The sequence below is a fragment of the Oncorhynchus nerka genome, linkage group LG21 (assembly GCF_034236695.1).
Source record: "Oncorhynchus nerka isolate Pitt River linkage group LG21, Oner_Uvic_2.0, whole genome shotgun sequence".
Lineage (NCBI taxonomy): Eukaryota > Metazoa > Chordata > Actinopteri > Salmoniformes > Salmonidae > Oncorhynchus > Oncorhynchus nerka.
In genome coordinates, this window is record NC_088416.1 from 30557993 (window position 1) to 30576574 (window position 18582).

The 18582-nt window shown below is 42.7% G+C and overlaps 2 protein-coding genes across 4 annotated transcripts; one reads left to right on the plus strand and one right to left on the minus strand.

Moving 5' to 3' along the window:
• The first annotated feature begins 301 nt into the window (after positions 1-301).
• On the plus strand, positions 302-1528 carry LOC115109910 (large ribosomal subunit protein mL64-like). The gene is made up of 2 exons (XM_029635160.2): positions 302-741; positions 1129-1528. Exons 1-2 carry the CDS (start codon positions 341-343, stop codon positions 1421-1423), a joined length of 696 nt encoding a protein of 231 aa, XP_029491020.1. The 5' UTR covers positions 302-340; the 3' UTR covers positions 1424-1528.
• A 1595-nt stretch (positions 1529-3123) lies between these two features.
• Positions 3124-18332, minus strand: LOC115110556 (tetratricopeptide repeat protein 39A-like). Of its 3 annotated transcripts, none has more exons than XM_029636312.2 (18): positions 18031-18329; positions 16983-17102; positions 16336-16467; positions 15460-15518; positions 15298-15374; positions 14532-14596; positions 14144-14243; positions 13960-14025; positions 13602-13710; positions 13370-13437; positions 13023-13082; positions 12702-12863; positions 10805-10896; positions 10568-10688; positions 10338-10449; positions 10008-10122; positions 9417-9533; positions 3124-6431 (listed from the first exon to the last, which is right to left on the minus strand). In XM_029636312.2, the coding sequence occupies exons 1-18, from the start codon at positions 18063-18065 to the stop codon at positions 6320-6322; spliced, it is 1722 nt and encodes a 573-aa protein (XP_029492172.1). In that variant the 5' UTR covers positions 18066-18329; the 3' UTR covers positions 3124-6319. The 3 variants fall into 3 exon arrangements, with proteins under 3 accessions (XP_029492172.1, XP_029492173.1, XP_029492174.1); XM_029636313.2 differs by having other exon boundaries at positions 16983-17087; positions 18031-18327; XM_029636314.2 differs by lacking the exon at positions 3124-6431 and having other exon boundaries at positions 9446-9533; positions 10008-10075; positions 18031-18332.
• Between the last annotated feature and the right edge of the window lie 250 nt (positions 18333-18582).

Sequence of the window (18582 nt, forward strand, 5' to 3'; positions counted from 1 at the left end):
TATGCACATGAGCTCTTAAACTCTAGTGTTACCTTTTCCAGCATGGCGTCCACTGATAAGACTGATTGGATACAGCCGACATTCTGTAGCATACGGTACAACTTTTCAAAACGAAGGCAATTTTGACCTAAACTTCATTATATGCTATGGATAAAAATTTGGCAACACAATAATATTTGTTTTAATTATAACACTGACTGGGCCTATAGCCTAAGAGTTGATAACCTCTATGATCCTCTTGCTTATGATGATGGCAACAATAAAGGACAGGCGATGTTGTAGTCAGCTATGAGCAATCAAATGTGACGCAACGAGGGTCCTCCGAACTTTGCCACAAAAAATGGCAACCTCCATGTTGTGTAGGAGGACAGCAATATTTAGCTGGGCTATTCGAAGGGTTTCACCCTTAAAATCGTATAATCCTGCCAGCTCACACTGCGGGCTTCTACATCAGATAGCAAATTATAACCCTAAACCACTGAAATTAAATTTGAAAGATCCATACATACCAGATAGGGAAAGCGAGAAAACTCCGGAATGGCAGAAGACCGCGAAGTATGACCGCAAGCTATTCGGGCGGTATGGCTCTTCGTCGGGAATCGACCCTGCAAAGCTGTGGCCCAGCCATGCCCAGCTCGAGGAGATGATAGCAGAGGAGAGGGAATGGAACCCTCCGCTCCAGGTGATGCTGAAGAACGTCGAGGCGAAAACGAAGGAAGCCAATGCGAAACGTCTCGCGAGGTAAACAGCCATGCTAATACTAGCTATCTTTTTAGGACCTGTCAAATGATATGTTTGCTTCTACGCAACGTGCTATACTAGATAACATTGAGTGAAATTGAGAATGGTAGTTACTGCATGACATTTGCCTATACGACTCAAGGCAACTAGTTACATGGGCATGACATCTCTCAATGAGAGGCCTGATGTATGTATGTATGTATATGTATAACATAAATATGCTCAACAGTCTGATAAGGCTTTGGTTCCAATTCATATTGTTATTTGATAGTGTTGTGGAAGTACCGCATTTTCTTGACAGGTGGATAAAGCTCTCTAACCATACCTTTTTATAGTAGCTTTTATGATGGCATGATACTTGGCCAACACTCCCTCCTTATTTTGCAGAGAGAAACTGGTTGCAGCCAATATGGCCAAGATGCCTAAGATGGTGGCTGACTGGAGGAAGGAAAAACGTGAGGCGAAACAGAAGTTGAAAGATGAGAAGGCCCGTCGTGAAAGGCTGCTAGCCGAGGCCAGAGAACGCTTTGGCTATGCTATGGACCCCCGAAGCCCCAAGTTCCTGGAGATGGTCAGTGAAATCGAAAAGGAGGAGAAGAAGAAAAGGAAGCTGATGAAACGTAGACTAAAAGAAGAACAGAGCCAAACCCCTCCTGCTTCTTTGGCTGATTCCTCGTCATAAGGCACTGACTTTGTAAATATGACTATTTAGTCAACTTTGTAAATGTATTGTTGTCAACTGTGTTTTGAGTTTGGCTACTATAATGAATAAAATGCACTAGAACTAGGTCTGTCTCATCATACTTTACTGACTGACATGATTTACTGACTTTTTTTTTACTGAGTTATAGACTAGTAGCTAGTATAGGAAGAATGATTTTGTGTGATATTAACATGTTTATTATTGGAAAACAATTACACTATTAAAAACAGGCAAAATCCCACCACATTTAGCCATTTGGCAAACTTTTCTTATCCAGATACACAGCAGGAAAAACAGAATCACAATCTTGACTAACAGTCTGTCCTCACAGATTAAGGGAAGCTGTATGTCACATTTGACCAGCAGTCCTCTGTGGATCGCTTATAGATGCAGGGGTGGCGGGCCACATCGTTCTGTGTAGCCAAGTGGTACCAGTTGTAGAAGTATGCTACATGGTTGGTCCCTGGAGGTAGAATGACAGGAGTAGGGGTGGTGTTGTGCCTTTCTTGTTAACTGCTGCAAAAAGCTATACTCTGAGGTTCCGAGCAGGTTGTTGCAATGAAACTGCATGGTGCCACTCAGAGTTCAGAGAGGATACAGTTTCTGATGGCTGAACCAGCCATCAGGGCAGTTCACAGACGTGGTCTACGGTTGTGAGACCAGTTGGACGAACTGACAAATTCTCTAAAACAACATTGTAGGCATCTTATGGTAGAGAAATTAACATTCAATTATCTGCCAACAGCTCTGGTGGACATTCCTGCAGTCAGCATGCCAATTGCATTCTCCCTCAAAACTTGAAACAGTGGCATTGCATTGTGGAACAAAACTGCACATTTTAGAGTGGCCTTTTATTGTCCCCAGCACAAGGTGCACCTGTGTAATGATCATGCTGTTTAATCAGATTCTTGATATGCCACACCTGTCAGATGGATTATCTTGGCAAAGGAGAAAGGCTCGCTAACAGGTATGTAAAAACAAAATGCACAAAAATAGCTTTTTGTGTGTATGGAAAAGGTGTATCTTTGATTTTGGCTCATGGGACCAACACTTTACATGATGCATTTATATTTTTGTTCAGTGTATGAGATATGATTAACATAAAACAGTCAGATCCAAAGACACAGATTGAAATTGGTTAAAATTAGGTTATGGTTACAGAAGGATGGCATTGGGTTAGCAAACCACCATCCAGAACCATATGAAATCAGCAGGCTGTATATAGTATACACCAGAAAATAAGTCTTGATCTTGAGGATTGGTCTGAGACTACTTGAGACCAAGTAAATGCAGTCTCGGTCTGGTCATGGTCTCAATACCCTGGGTGTGACTCTCAATATGTTAAAAATACCTGAATATCATCGCAACCCTAAGGTGTCGGTTTCCCGGACACAGATGAAGTCCTGGAGTAAGCATGTTCAATAGAGAATCTCCATTAGAAAATAGCTTTTTAGTCCAGGACTAGGCTTCATCTGTGTCTGGGATACCGGCCCAATAGTTTAGGTAAACATCCTACAATTAGATCCTGTATGTATTGTAGGTTTTGTGCATTTGTATGCTGACTAAACAAAATGTCCATGTAAATGGACAAGGATGTAGAACATTTATCCCCTGGCCTTACATAGTGCACACTGTTGTGCAGACCGTGTATGTAACCTTTATTTAACTAGGCAAGTCAGTGAAGAACAAATTCTCATTTATGACGGCCTACCGCGGAACAGTGCCTTGTTCAGGGGCAGAACAGATTTTTAACTCGTCAGCTGTGGATTCAATCCAGCAACCATTGAGTTACTGGCCCAACGCTCTAACCACTTGGCTACCTGCCGCCCCATGATTGACACTGGGTGTGATGTCATGATCCACCGATTAAGTTCAAGGAAGTAGCAGGTAAGTTTATACACATTATACAAAACATTAAGAACACCTTCCTAATATTTGAGTTACACCTCCTCCTTTAGCCCTCAGAACAGCCTCAATTTGTCAGGGCATTGACTCTACAAGGTGTCGAGTATGTTCCACAGGGATCATGGCCCATGTTAACTCCAATGCTTCCCACACTTGTGTCAATTTGGCTGGATGTCTTTTGGGTGGTGGACCATTCTTGATACACACAGGAAACTGTTAAAATGTGAAAAATGGTTCTTGACACAAACCAGTGCACCTGGCACCCAGTACCATACCCTGTTCAAAGGCACTTGAATTGTCCATTCACCCTCTGAATGGTACACATACAAAATCTGTCTCAATTGTCAAGGTGTAAAAATCCTTTAACCCGTCTCCTCCCATTCATCAATAAGGGATCATAGCGCAGTCAGTCTGTCAGGCAAAGAGCAGGTGTTCATAATGTTTTGTATACTCCGCTTAGGTACTAGTCATAAATCTTTCTGTAAAGTCACATAATGTCACCTCTTAATCAGTTTGTTATTTATAAGCCAATATGGACAAGGACGGGTTATGCTCCAGTAAAATATAATAAAAAGGGCTTGTAGCAAATGGACATATTTAATTATGTTTTTCAAATCTTTTAACCACGCCTTTCTTTGTACAAGGTCTTGAGTGAGTCTAAACATTATTTTAAGTAATGAATATCAGAGGTTAGTGAGGTTAAACTTATTTCAACTGACTACTTTCCTCTGTACATTGCAGCAGGGACAACATACAGTTGAAGTCTGAAGTGTACATAAACTAGTTTTAATGACTCCAACCTAAGTGTTTGAACCACTCCACACATTTCTTGTAACAAACTATCGTTTTGGCAAGTTGGTTAGGACATCTCCTTTGTGCATAGGTAATTTTCCAACAATTGTTTAAAGACAGATTATTTCAATTATAATTCACTGTATCACAATTCCAGTTTGTCAGAAGTCTACATACAAAGTTGACTGTGCCTTTAAACAGCTTGGAAAATTCCAGAAAATGTCATGGCTTTAGAAGCTTCTGACAGGCTAATTCAATTGAGTCAATTGGAGGTGTACTTATGGATCTATTTCAAGGACTACCTTCAAACTCAGTGCCTCTTTGCTTGACATCATGGGAAAATCAAAATTCAGAAATTGTAGACCTCTACAAGTCTGCTTCATCCTTGGGAGCAATTTCCAAACACCTGAAGGTATATATTCATATATTCACCATATTCATCTGTACCAACAGTACGCAAGTATAAACACCATGGGACCACACAGCAGTCATACCGCTCAGGAAGGAGACGCGTTCTGTCTCCTAGAGATGTACGTACTTTGCTGCGAAAAGTGCAAATCAATCCCAGAACAGCAAAGGACCTTATGAAGATGCTGGAGGAAACAGGTAAAGGTTTCTATAGCCACAGTAAAACGAGTCCTATATCGACATAACCTGAAAGGCCGCTCAGCAAGGAAGAAGCCACTGCTCTAAAACCGCCATAAAAAAGCCAGACTACGGTTTGCAAATGCACATGGGGACAAAGATCGTACTTTTTGGAGAAATGTCCTCTGGTCTGATGAAACAAAAATACAACCGTTTGGCCATAATGACAGTCATTATGTTTGGAGGAAAAAGGTGGAGGCTTGCAAGCAGAAAAACACCATCCCAACTGTGAAGCACGGAGGTGGCAAAATGGATGGCATCATGAGGAAGAAAAATTATGTGGATATATTGATGCAACAGCAAGACATCAGTCAGGAAGTTAAAAGCTTGGTTGCAAATGGGTCTTCCAAATGGACAATGACCCCAATCATACTTCCAATGTTGTGGCAAAATGGCTTAAGGACAACAAAGTCAAGGTATTGGAGTGGCCATCACAAAGCCCTGACTTCAATCATATAGAAAATTTGTGGGCAGAACTGAAAAAGCATGTGCGAGCAAGGAGGCCTACAAACCTGACTCAGTTACACCAACTCTGTCAGGAGGAATGGGCCAAAATTCACACAAATTATTGTGGGAATCCTGTGAAAGGCTGTCCAAAACATTTGACCCAAGTTAAAAAATTTAAAGGCAATGCTACCAAATACTAATTGAGTATATGTAAACTTCTGACCCTCTGGGAATGTGATGAAAGAAATAAAAGCTGAAATCATTCTCTACTATTATTCTGACATTTCATATTCGTAAAAGGAAGTGGTAATCTAACTGACCTAAAACGGAATTTTTACTGGGATTAAATGTCAGGAATTGTGAAAAACTGAGTTTAAATATATTTGACTAAGGTGTATATAAACTTATGACTTCAAATGTAGCATGACCTATTGATTATTAAGCTTCTTCTACATCTACTAATACATAAATGTTAATACATTTGTTAAAATAACTTGGATCAAAGCAATGTCATACGTTATGTAGTCGTATGTCTGTCTAACTCAATTATCACTAAATGGGTGCTTTTGTCAAAATGCTTACAGTAATCACTTTTGGAGAAGTTAAAAGCAAAACTCTACCTCACAACTTACATTGTTAATAAGTTCATTTCAACATGTTTTTCCCCACAAAAAAATGTGGATATACCATATTCAAATTGTTTTGAGCATCTGCCTCCCCATCTATTGTTCTGGGTAACCAGTACAGTGATATAAGTACCACACATTCAAACACTGAAGATAGGTTCAGCTTCTAACTACAGATGTAGGATCAGGGTGTTCACGCAGTAGGTGGATAAAATGCCTCTGATCTTGAACCAGCAGGTAGAGGCAACTTCTACCAACCCCCATTCAAAACTCAAGTGTTTTAAATCAGGGAAAGATCACCATCCATGCAGGACGGAGACTTTCACCACAAAGCAAGTAACATTTGGAGGCAGTGATCAAAGTAGCTGAAGATGTAAAAGAGAGCAAGTCTTCTCGGAACGTCTACACACGGCAGGGGAAGCAAGTCCAGTGCTTGCTCAGCACAATGACACCTGTTAAACTACAGTGGTGTGATTTCATCTTGGTCACTAGTGTCAGCCTTGAGTTTGGAGAGAGCAGCATGGATCCTGAACTGGGTGCGTGACTCCATGGAGTACTCCTTGTAGTTAGTTCTGAGGGAACAGAACAAAGTGGATAGGAATCATGAGTAAGACTTAGTAACATTGTGTATGTGTACACCCAAAAGCTTCAAAGGTATTGGGACAGTGACATGTTTTGGCTCAGTACTCCAGCACTTTGGATTTGAAATGATACGGGTTAAAGTACAGACTGTCGGCTGACAGTCTGCACTTTAACCTCTGTCATTGTATAATTTAAAATCCAAAGTGCCGGAGTACAGAGCCAAAACAAAAAGTCACTCCCAATACTTTGAGCTCACTATCTTGCAGCAGTCACCATTCCTGGTCCTGTAGAGCAAAATAGTGTGCAGGATTTTGTTCCAGTCTAGCCTCAATACAACCAATTCAAATACAATTTATTTGTCACAAGCACTTAACAAAAAGAGTTAACTTCACTGTTGGTTAAGAAAATATTTACAAAATAAACTAAAGTAAAAAAAAATAAGGGCAACAATAAAATAATGCTATATACAGGGGGTACCGGTACCAAGTCAATGTGAGGGGTACAGGTTAGTTGAGGTAATATGTACATGTAGGTAGGGCTAAAGTGACTATGCATCGATAAACAGTGAGTAGCAAATAGTCAATGCAAATAGTCTGGGTAGCCATTTTATTAGCTGTTCAGCAGTCTTATGGCTTGGGGGTAGAAGCTGTTCAGAATCCTTTTTCACCTAGACTTGGCGCTCCGGTACCACTTGCCGTGCAGTAGCAGAGAGAACAGGTTGACTAGGGTGGCTGGATTATTTGGCTATTTTTAGGGCCTTCTTCTGACACCGCCTAGTATAGAGGTCCTGGATGGCAGGAAGCTTGGCCCCAGTGTATTGGGCCGTACGCACTACCCTCTAGTCTAGTGCCTTGCGGTTCGGAAGCAGGGTAGTTGCCATACCAGTCGGGATGCTCTCGATGGTGCAGTTGTAGAACTTTGAGGATCTGAGGACCCATGCCAAATCTTTTCAGTCTCCTGAGGGGGAATAGGCATTGTCGTGCCCTCTCGCCACGACTGTCTTGGTGTGTTTGGACCATGATAGTTTGTTGGATGTGGACACCAAGGCACTTGAAGCTCAACCTGCTCCACTACAATGGGGGCGTGCAAGGCCCTTTTCCTGTAGTCCACGATCATCTCCTTTGTCTTGATCACTTTGAGGTTTTCCTGGCACCACACTTCCAGGTCTCTGACCTCCTTTCTATAGGCTGTCTCATCGTTGTTGGTGATCAGGCCTACCACTGTTGTGTGCAAACTTAATGGTGTTGGACTTGTGTTTGGCCATGCAGTTGTGGGTGAACAGGGAGTACAGGAGGGGACTGAGCATGCACCCCTGAGGGGCCTCCCGTGTTGAGGATCAGCATGTTGCCAACCCTTCCGACCTGAGGGAGGCCCGTCATGATCCAGTTGCAGAGGGAGGTGTTTAGTCCCAGGGTCCTTAGCTTAGTGATGAGCTTTGAGGGCACTATGGTGTGGAACACTGAGCTTTAGTCAATGAACAGCATTGTCAAGTAGGTGTTCCTTTTGTCCAATCTCTATTGCACTCTATTGAGTGCAATAGAGATTGCGTCATCTGTGGATCTGTTGGGGCGGTATGCAAATTGGAGTCAGTCTAGGGTTTCTGGGATGATGGGGTTGATGTGAGCCATGACCAGCCTTTCAAAGCTCTTCATGGCTACAGACGTGAGTGCTACGGGATTCAATCTTAGTCCTGTATTTACGCTTTGCCTGTTTGATGGTTCAGAGGGCATAGCGGTATTTCTTATAAGCGTCCGGGTTAGAGTCCCGCTCCTTGAAAGCGGGAGCTCTACCCTTTAGCTCAGTGCAGATGTTGCCTGTAATCCATGGCTTCTGGTTGCGGTCACTATGGGGACGGCTTCGATGCACTTATTGATGAAGCCAATGACTGATGTGGTGTACTCAATGCCATCGGAAGAAACCCAAAACATATTCCAGTCTGTGCTAGCAAAACAGTCCTGTAGCTTAGCATCGGTGTCATCTGACCACTTCCGTATTGAGCGAGTCACTGGTACTTCCTGCTTTAGTTTTTGATCAGGAGGATATAATTATGGTTAGATTTGCCAACTAGAGGGCGGGGGAGAGCTTTGTACACGTCTCTGTGTGTGGAGTAAAGATGGCCTAGAGTCCCCCCCTCCCCTCGTGGCACATGTAACATGCTGGTAGAAATGAGGTAAAACAGATTTAAGTTTCCCTCCATTAAAGTCCCAGGCCGCTAGAAGCACTGCCTCTGAATGAGCATTTTCTTGTTTGCTTATGGCTTTATACAGCTCATTGAGTGAGATCTTAGTACCAGCATCGGTTTGTGGTGGTAAATAGACAAACTCTTGGTAAATAGTGTGGTCTACAGCCTATCATGAGATGCTCTACCTCAGGCGAGGAAAACGTAGAGACTTCCTTTATTTGATTTTGTGCACCAGCGGTTATTGACAAATAGACAGACTGGCACACCTTGTCTTTACCGGAGGCAACTGTTCAGTCTTGCCAGTGCACTGAAAAACCAGCCAACTGTATATTATCCATGTCGTCGTTCAGCCACGACTCAGTGAAACATAAGAGATTTTTTCCCCCCCTTTGGTAGGATAATCTTGAACGGAGCTCCTCCAGTTTATTCTCCAATGATTGCACATTGGCAAATAGGACAGGTGGTAGAGGCGTCCCCTGTATCTGCAATACTCGTTAAAGAAAAAACATTTTTGTCTAGTTCGAGGTGAGTAATCTCTGTTCTGATATCCAGAAGCTCTTTTTGGGTCATAAGAGATGTGGGAAAAACATTATGTACAAAATAAGTTACAAATAATTGGTTAGTAGCCCATAAAAACAGCAGCCATCTCCTCCGGTGCCATTATTTTCAACTAACCAATCAACAATCTTCATTAGTTTAATAAGGTGTTTTCATGTCGAGCTGGAATGTAAGCCTGCTACATCCTACTACAGCTTGCAGGCTGTATTGGAACAACCAGTAAGAGATGACTCACTTAGCTTTCACCAGTAGTTTGATGGCCTCCTCCTTGCGGCCCGTGTCTATGTAGACCACACTGAGCTCCAGCAGAGCGTTGGGCACTAGGTAATGGTCAAACTTGATCTTCTTCTCACTGGAGGTTAGAGAACAGATGGCCATATCATCAACCTCTTCGTCGTTTACACTGAACATGTTCATATATCACTGACTGTTCTAAAAACACATCTCTAGACATTATTCAGAGTGCATTTCACTGCTATGAAGTCCTACCCTCCTTCATAACACTGCATTGTTCAACTTGCTATGGATAAAACATTGGTGTGGTTTAATCAAACAAAGAACATATTGTTTGATTAAATACCATGAAAATATTTCCTTTTGGCATGGATGAGCTTGTTAAAACAAGTGACACTCTGGCTAAGGAAGAATAGCTGCTGTTTTGGCAACGGCTAATAGGGATCTGAATAAACCAATAAACACATTTTATAACCTCTCAGCAAACATGTTACGCATGCGTCGGCATGTATTTACCATTATGTTATACAACACACAGATTCCAGGTGTGTATAAATGAAAGATACCCGGACTAAAAGATTCCCTACATCACCTGTTGTACACCTTGTTGAAGCATTCCTCTGCAGCCTGAATGTGTCGCTGGTTCTTCAGACACAGCCCCTTCAGTAGGTAGATCACACAGCGGTCATCCATTGAATACTCATTCACTTCCAAAACAAAACACAGATGATAAAACCATGCATTCAAAATTACTCATCAACACAGGCTCAAGCAGAATTTGAAGAATCAGTCTTTATCCATTCTCATTTGGTGATATTATAAGAGTGGTTATTGCTTCATGACCAGCTTAGGCAAGCAGGCTGGTTTGGCCCAGTTCAGTTTGACTGCCTGAAACTGGTTAGCCCCAGACATGTTGCAATACCGGGAGATTCCAGCAGGGTGCGCTCTGCCTCCACCAGTGTTTGCAGCATGCCCTCGGTCAGCTCTGGCCGCTTGCTGATCATGGAGAAGCCGTTCCACATGTACATCATCTCCTACAGCACAGTGTAGCAAGAGATACTGTCAGAACCACAAATACAAGTGACCCATTTTAGTAACAGATTTGTGCATGTCTTTATGCAGCTTTGCGTATGTGTATTTGTGGGGTCTCACCAGCACAGGTACTGGGAGCCTCACTGGGCAGCTAGCTTTGTAACGTCTAGCCTTGCGAATGGCAAACTTCTCTGTGGGTGGAGACTTCCCTGCTATCTTTTGCTTGAAGGTGGACACTCGTCTAAGAGAGTAGGCAAAGACAGAAAAAGAGAAGGGGCCAGGAAAGAGGGGTGATCACAATGAAATGGGACTGGGGAATTTCAAGTTATGTTTTTGTTGTGATGAGCATGCCTTTACCTGAAAAGCTCCACCTCATCTTCCCCAAAAGGCCTAGCCTCCCCAGGAGCAAGCATGCTCAGGTAAGCAGCCTTCATGTACACATACATAGCCTGAAGGAAAGACAAGCCTTATTCAGTCAGGACTCAGTCATACAGTAAGTACAGTCGTGGCAAAAAGTTGAGAATGACACCAATATTACATTTTCAAAGTCTGCTGCCTCAGTTTGTATGATGGCAATTTGCATATACTCCAGAATGTTATGAAGAGTGATCAGATGAATTGCAATTAATTGCAAAGTCCCTCTTCCCATGCAAATGAACTGAATCCCCCAAAAAAATGTCCACTGCATTTCAGCCCTGCCACAAAAGGACCAGCTGACATCATGTCAATGATTCTCTCATTAACACAGGTGTGAGTGTTGACGAGGACAAGGCTGGAGATCTCATGCTGCTTGAGTTCGAATAACAGACTGGAAGCTTCAAAAGGAGGGTGGTGCTTGAAATCATTGTTCTTCCTCTGTCAATCATAGTTACCGGCAAGGAAACACCTGCCGTCATCATTGCTTTGCACAAAAAGGGCTTCACAGGCAAGGATATTGCTGCCAATAAGATTGCACCTAAATCAACCATTTATCGAATCATCAAGAACTTCAAGGAGAGCGGTTCAATTGTTGTGAAGAAGGCTTCAGGGAGCCCAAGGAAGTCCAGCAAGCGCCAGGACCGTCTCCTAAAGTTGATTCAGCTGCAGGATCAGGGCACCACCAGTACAGAGCTTGCTCAGGAATGGCAGCAGGCAGGTGTGAGTGCATCTGCATGCACAGTGAGGCAAAGACTTTTGGAGGATGGCCTGGTGTCAAGAAGGGCAGCAAAGAAGCCACTTCTCTCCAGGAAAAACAGGAGAAAAAAAACAGGAAAAACATCAGGGACAGACTGATATTCTGCAAAAGGTAGAGGGATTGGACTGCTGAGGACTGGGGTAAAGTCATTTTCTCTGATGAATCCCCTTTCCGATTGTTTGGGGCATACAGTAAAAATTTTGTCCGGAGAAGACAAGGTAAGCGCTACCATCAGTCCTGTGTCATGCCAACAGTAAAGCATCCTGAGACCATTCATGTGTGGGGTTGCTTCTCAGCCAAGGGAGTGGGCTCCCTCACAATTTTTCCTAAGAACACAGCCATGAATAAAGAACGGTACCAACACATCCTCCGAGAGCAACTTCTCCCAACCATCCAGGAACAGTTTGGTGACGAACAATGCCTTTTCCAGCATGTTGGAGCACCTTGACATAAGGCAAAAGTGATAACTAAGTGACTCGGGGAACAAAACATCGATATTTTGGGTCCATGGCCAGGAATCTCCCCAGACCTTAATCCCATTGAGAACTTGTGGTCAATCCTCAAGAAGCGGGTGGACAAACAAAAACCCACAAATTCTGACAAACTCCAAGCATTGATTATGCAAGAATGGGCTGCCATCAGTCAGGATGTGACCCAGATGTTAATTGACAGCATGCCAGGGCGGATTGCAGAGGTCTTGAAAAAGAAGGGTCAACACTGCAACTATTGACTCTTTGCATCAACTTCATGTAATTGTCAATAAAAGCCTTTGACACTTATGAAATGCTTGTAATTATACTTCAGTATTCCATAGTAACACCTGACAAAAATATCTAAAGACACTGAAGCAGCAAACTTTGGAAAATAATATTTGTAATTCTCAACTTATGGCCACGACTGTAGAGTTTAATAATGTTAAGTCTGTTGTGGGGATAAAAATATTGCACTGGCTTTAAAAGCCATACACTTAGTGGGTAGGTCAAATTGACTGAATTCAATTAAGAGTGTCTGCTCAAGTGGTTTTGTGTCATCTTAAATTGGGTCCTAGGCTGTACTCAACACTACAGCACACTCTCTTGCCTTGGACCAGCGGCTCTCATTGCTCAGTAGGTCAGCGTAAAAGTAGGCCATCCGCCACACGCACTTGTAGGTGAAGCACCACATCAGCTCCCAGTAGCACATGTGGTGAAACTGCTTCCACTGCTGCTGAGCTTTGCAGCCATCCTCAAACAGCACCACCGCCTGGTGACATATCATAATTACAGTACCCCCCCACCAGCAAACCACAGGCACACACTGATCTCATTCTAGGCCTATCAATACAAACACCACTGCTAAATATGACTGGAAAAACAGACAGATAACAAATAGTATAACATAGATATGTAGTTTGAGGCTCACCTCATCGATGTTCCCCTTGATTGCCTCAGCCCTGCCTGCAAAGAAGAGAAATATGGCCCCCTGAAGGGAAGTGGAGAGAAATGTAAACATTCTCTGATAACACCATATATAATACTTTGGCGGTGGCTAGCACTTGTAAAATGACATACTTACACAATGGTAGCTCAAGCATCTCCTCTGACTAAATGACCTCTCTCTTGGTCAGTGCATTACTTACCCACATTACAAAACTATTACTTTAGATTGTGTTTGCCCAGGAGTCTGCTGGTATCAGTATGCATTGTGGTTCCATACAGAGTTGAGTTTGCTTTGGGCTGGGTGAGAGCCTGGGGAGGAGTGTCACTCACCTGTGGGTAGCGGAGCCGGAAAGGCTTCAGCAGCTTCTCAGCATCAGCCACGTCCCCCTCACCGGTCCCTGTAGAGTGATAAAGAACTGAATACGATGTATGGACAAAACCAGAAACTCACACAGTCTACTCTCTCGTTCTTTATCTCTCGCTCTTTCACACATGTGTGTATGTAATTGTGTCAAGTCAGTTGTGATCTCCATTCACTTCCTGGTTGTGAAGAGTAGAGTACCGAGTATGAAGGTGAGGAAGGTGTAGTAACAGAGCAACAGCAGGGCACACAGCATGGAGCGCAGGTTGTTTGTAGTGGCACCATCATTCAGCTGGGACAGACCATACTCCTGCACACAATAACATACAATATATACTGAGAGAGGGAGACAGAGAACCTGTAAAGCAGGGCTGCCCAATGCTGTTCCTTTAGAGCTGCTGCCATGTAGAGAATCTAGCAAACCGGATTATAATAATGACCTGCTTGTTAAGGTGAATCATGTTAATTAACTACAGCAGGCTAGCTCTCCAGAAACAGGGTTGGGCAGCCCTGCTGTAAACCAATCACTTTCTAGACAAGTTAGAATGAGCAACTATACCTTGTCTCCAGAGAAGCCAGCAAACTCTAAAACTTTGAGTAACCGAGGTGGAAACATGGAAAGAGTCTGGAAGACAGTACAGCATCCTGTGATACAGCATAAGGTCTGACTGACACGTGCTAAAACACACAATTATCTAACAAATTGACCATTAATGGAATACGGGGATGCTTGTGGAACATACCAAGTTGAATGCTCCGATCCCAAAAGACACTCCTCCCTCTAAGTGAATGTGGTTGGGTCCTTGGAGAGAGCTGTTAGACTGTAGGAAGGTGTGCAGCTCCCTGTGTCATAAAAGGCAATTATGTCATTCATAGTCTAACATGATTATATTATAGGCTGTAATAATGTCTGATTATTACACAATAAAAACACATCTAAATGACTGATAACGACAGACACTTACCAGAGAAAATTGCCATTACTGTTATAACATCTGAGCATAGTTTTATTGTAATAGCAGTTCATAATTTGGTCAACAGAATTATCGATTCCACCTGTTGATTCACAATCACACTGTGTGAGCCTGTTTAATGTGAGAACCATTTCTGCCCTTTCTCCTGCAAACTTACTTGTAAATCAGATAACTGTTGCGTACTTTGATTCCTCCTTTGATAAAACTCACCATGTTCTCATCCTTGAGGAAGAGGGAAAATAAATGAGAGGACAGGGGAAACCTGTTGGATCGCTCTTTAAAAAACTATGCACACAGACGCAAAACACAAGAAGCAGGAAGGCAAACAACCACAATGTGTTTCATCGACCGATATCTAATCAGTTGGATACAGTTATCATACATACAGGTAACTGTCAAAATCAAGGAAACACAATAGGGCCACCAGAACAGCTTCAATGCTCCTTGGCATAGATTCTACAAGTGTCTATGGAGGGATGAAACACCATTCTTCCACGAGAAATCACATAATTTGGTGTTTTGTTGATGGTGGTGGAAAAAGCTGTCTCAAGCACCTCTCCAGAATCTCCAATAAGTGTTACATGGGGTTGAGATCTGATGATCGAGAGACAGACATACACATGCACTCACTTTAAAGCCCTTATGCTCCCTTGAGACCCCTCTTTCAAAGTAACTGATCTCTTCTAATGGGCAACTAGGCCTTTTTATACATTATCCTAAGCATGATGGGATGTTAATTGTTTAACTTACTCAGAAAACCACACCCGTGTGGCACCCCCGGCTTTCAATATACATTGTATCCCTCATTTACTCAAGTGTTTCCTTTATTTTGGCATTTACCTGTGCATTAATGCTAAACATCAGCAGTGTCATTAACCAGGATCAGTAAGATTTATAGTTGAGGACAGGAGGACCCGTCTTACCTGTAGGAAGGTGAGAGCAGCCCTTTGGAGCAAGCATTCAGCATAACACGCATCAGCATGGAGAGCTTGGAGCTGCTCTGCAAACCCACACACACGGTCAGTGGCTATTTGAAATCTGCCATAATAATAGGCTGAGATGCCCAATTATAAAAGCGCTCTTACCTTCAGTTAGATGCTCTCCAGGTGATTTACTGATATTACTAGGGGACTTTCGTCGAAACCTAAGAAGAAATGAGACCAACTATGAGCGTAAGACTAAAACAATTACATCTCATTGAGCAATGCATGTTTCTCATGTTAATCACATGGGCATTAATGTGGAACATTATAATAACACAACAGCCTTTCGACCACCTCCAGCAATCTCAAGTGTCCTTGCTTGCTGTAGGCCAGGGGTGTCATTCATTCCATGGAGGGCGTAGTGTCTGTAGGTTTTTGCTTTCAATTAAGCCCTAGACAACCAGGTGTGGGGAGTTCCTTACTATTTAGTGACCTTAATTCATCAATTAAGTACAAGGGAGGCATGAAAGCCCGCAGCCACTCAGCTTAGTGGAATGAGTTTGACACCTGTGCTGTAGGCACCTCAAACTCACCTCTGGACTTCGAAGCCAATTCCAGTGCTTGTTTTTATTGTTCCCATCTAAATCAGGGACTGATTTATACCTGGCAATTCATTCTCAGGTAGAACAGAAAACCAGCAGGCTCCTGACCTCGTAGGGTAAGAGTTGAATACCACTGCTGTAGGCCATCAATAGAGCTGCTCTGGCCATGCAAACACAGGCAAATTCCAGCCGGGGCGCAAAGAGACCTGGTTGCCATGTAAATGCTCTCATTTGCCTGCAGGTTATGGCTGATGGACAGGAGACTAATAGCTCTGGGCATATTAGGCCTCAATGTTAGAGGCCAGACCAACTGTCAGAGTATTCCAGGATTTCCCTCTATTTACCTTTTCTGGACGTTGCTTGTGTCTATAATATGAACTAATGTGTTAAAGAGGACATGAAACAGATGAGTGTCCATGTATAGTAGCATCCTCACCTCTGGCAGACCTCCTGGGCACTCTTCATGGTGTTGCCTGCGTTGACGATGTCATCCTGCTGGAAGGTCATCATAGCCTGCATCTCCAGCACAGTGGCGTAGATCAGAGCATGGTACATGCTCTCTTTCACCCTTCAACGCAACACACAACATCATCATACACACCTCACTGACAATCAGAAAACAGCAAGTATTTATTGTCCAGCGAACATTTTAATTTCCTTTCGAAAAGAAAATGTGCCATTCTTCCAATATATGGCTTCACCTATTGATAATGAGAAAAGACAGGAGTAGCCAACAGACACCTAATTATTTTCTTATTTCACTCTAGCAGTATGGTGTTTATTTTCCAGGGCCTCTGTTCTGCCCGTTGAGCCCTGGGCGTCAGCTTCAGTAAACACTCCATATCCTGGAGAAGTGACGAGGCCTAATGCTTTGGGTAGCAGGAAGTGTGACACTTCACTGTACTACACCACAATACCACTGTACATCACACCTCAACGGTGATGATGCTGCACTAAGTTACACACCACTCAACGACAAAAGGCTAAAGGCTGCACAAATATACCCCAAGACACCCTGTACATGCTAATTGGCCAATGGAGAGTTTGAAGCCCACTTTAGTCCAGAGAGAGTGGCACTGTTACCGTGGCCGCAGTTTGTCCAGGCTCTCACTGAAGTGGTTGTTGAGGAAGAGGTCCAGGGCCTCCATACACTCCTCAAGGCACACCTGCAGGGTCATCTGTGAGGAGCTGTGCACACACACACTACAATGGTTACATGACAGTAAGTATCAGCTTTAGTATTGTCTCTCTTCCTGAGAAAGAAAATAGGTAATGGAAGGACTCTAAGGCCCATAGGTAAGGTAAGTTGCCTGCAACCGTGTCAATACACATGCACCCATCTGTTCACAGCAGTCTTCATTGTTGGGTTTAGAGCTTGCAAGAAATGCATTTCCTTGTACTTGTGCACATAACATTAAAACTTGGCACGGATGGATCTGAAGCTCTCTGATGTACAGTAAAAAGAAAATGTAAAAATATCATTTTGGCCAAGCTAGTCCTGTCAAAATTCTCAAATGTATGCATTTATTTAGTCAGAACTCTTAGAAATAAGCTGCAAGATGATCTAAGTAAACCTGCCTTCTTGTACGACTTCAAGATAACACTACAGTGGATTTCGCCCTCCACAAAGAGCTTGTCAACATATGTGAGCAGTAATATGTGGAAACATGAAATAAACAAGCACTAAACTGAAACTACACTTCCCTTGACAGGAATAAGTTAGAAAGGAGGAGAGAGTCATTTAAAATAAATAAGATATCTTCAGCTATTAATGCATTGGTTGGTCTTTTGTTGCATTATTTGAATAGTCATGAATCAGATGTACTCCATACAAAATAGATTTATCAAATAAACACTCACAAAATATTGTTAAACTACCATCTTGACCCTGTCCATCTCAATGTCAACACAACAATGTAAAGAGGAAATAACTTTTAAAATATCTTAAATAACTTCTGAATAAAGTAATGTAACAAAGTCACTTGATCAGTAGGTACTTGTACTGGCAATATATAAAACAAACCTGCGTATTTACATGAATTAAAATTGATGTTGAATAACTAACATATAAACCGAACAACCAAGTAAAGTTCAGGGCAGTAGGCCAAGCTGACACGACGTTGAAACTTACTTTGCCGCAGCAGGTGCATCTTTCCCATTGGACATTTTTCTTCCGGGCACTCTGCCCAAAACACCTGTCGAAAAGTAGCCTACTCAGAAGGGTTTGAGGAAAAACATTCACTAGCTAATTGTCTTAATAACAAGCTGAGTGGAGGGTTGATTGATTCTGCTTTAAGAACAAAAGTTGCATTGAGCTGTGGAATCTTGTTGGGATTGTAATTTGAGAAGAGTTGCAGAGAAGCGTCAAGTGCTCGAAAGCTGTGTGGGAAAAGAAACGAGGACTGGATCGACTCCTCCTTCAACATCCGCAAACTCAATCGGTCATGTCTAGAAGGGATATTGCTTTTGTCAAATTGACGTAAAAAGTATATATTTTTTGTATTATATTATCCTAACCTGCTACATCAATTATCCTAACCTGCTACGTAAGTTCTCCTAAAACGGCTACGAAAATGTTTTGACAAAAGCTGTATCCCTTCCAGACAAAACCGTCTCAATGCCACGAACACTTTGCAAACCTGCCATAACCTTTAATCAAAGAACATACATAATGGCTCGACGT

What these genes read in the sequence shown, in the direction of transcription:
- LOC115109910 (XM_029635160.2), top strand. Translation starts at nt 341, where the DNA reads ATGGCAACCTCCATGTTGTGTAGGAGGACAGCAATATTTAGCTGGGCT. An exon ending in AATGCGAAACGTCTCGCGAG is followed by an intron (nt 742 to 1,128) that starts GTAAACAGCCAT and finishes CTTATTTTGCAG; the next exon opens with AGAGAAACTGGTTGCAGCCA.
- LOC115110556 (XM_029636312.2), bottom strand. Translation starts at nt 18,065, where the DNA reads ATGTCCAATGGGAAAGATGCACCTGCTGCGGCAAA. An exon ending in CTGCTCTCACCTTCCTACAG is followed by an intron (nt 14,597 to 15,297) that starts GTAAGACGGGTC and finishes CTCTTCCTCAAG; the next exon opens with GATGAGAACATGGTGAGTTT. An exon ending in AACAGTTATCTGATTTACAA is followed by an intron (nt 14,244 to 14,531) that starts GTAAGTTTGCAG and finishes TTTATGACACAG; the next exon opens with GGAGCTGCACACCTTCCTAC.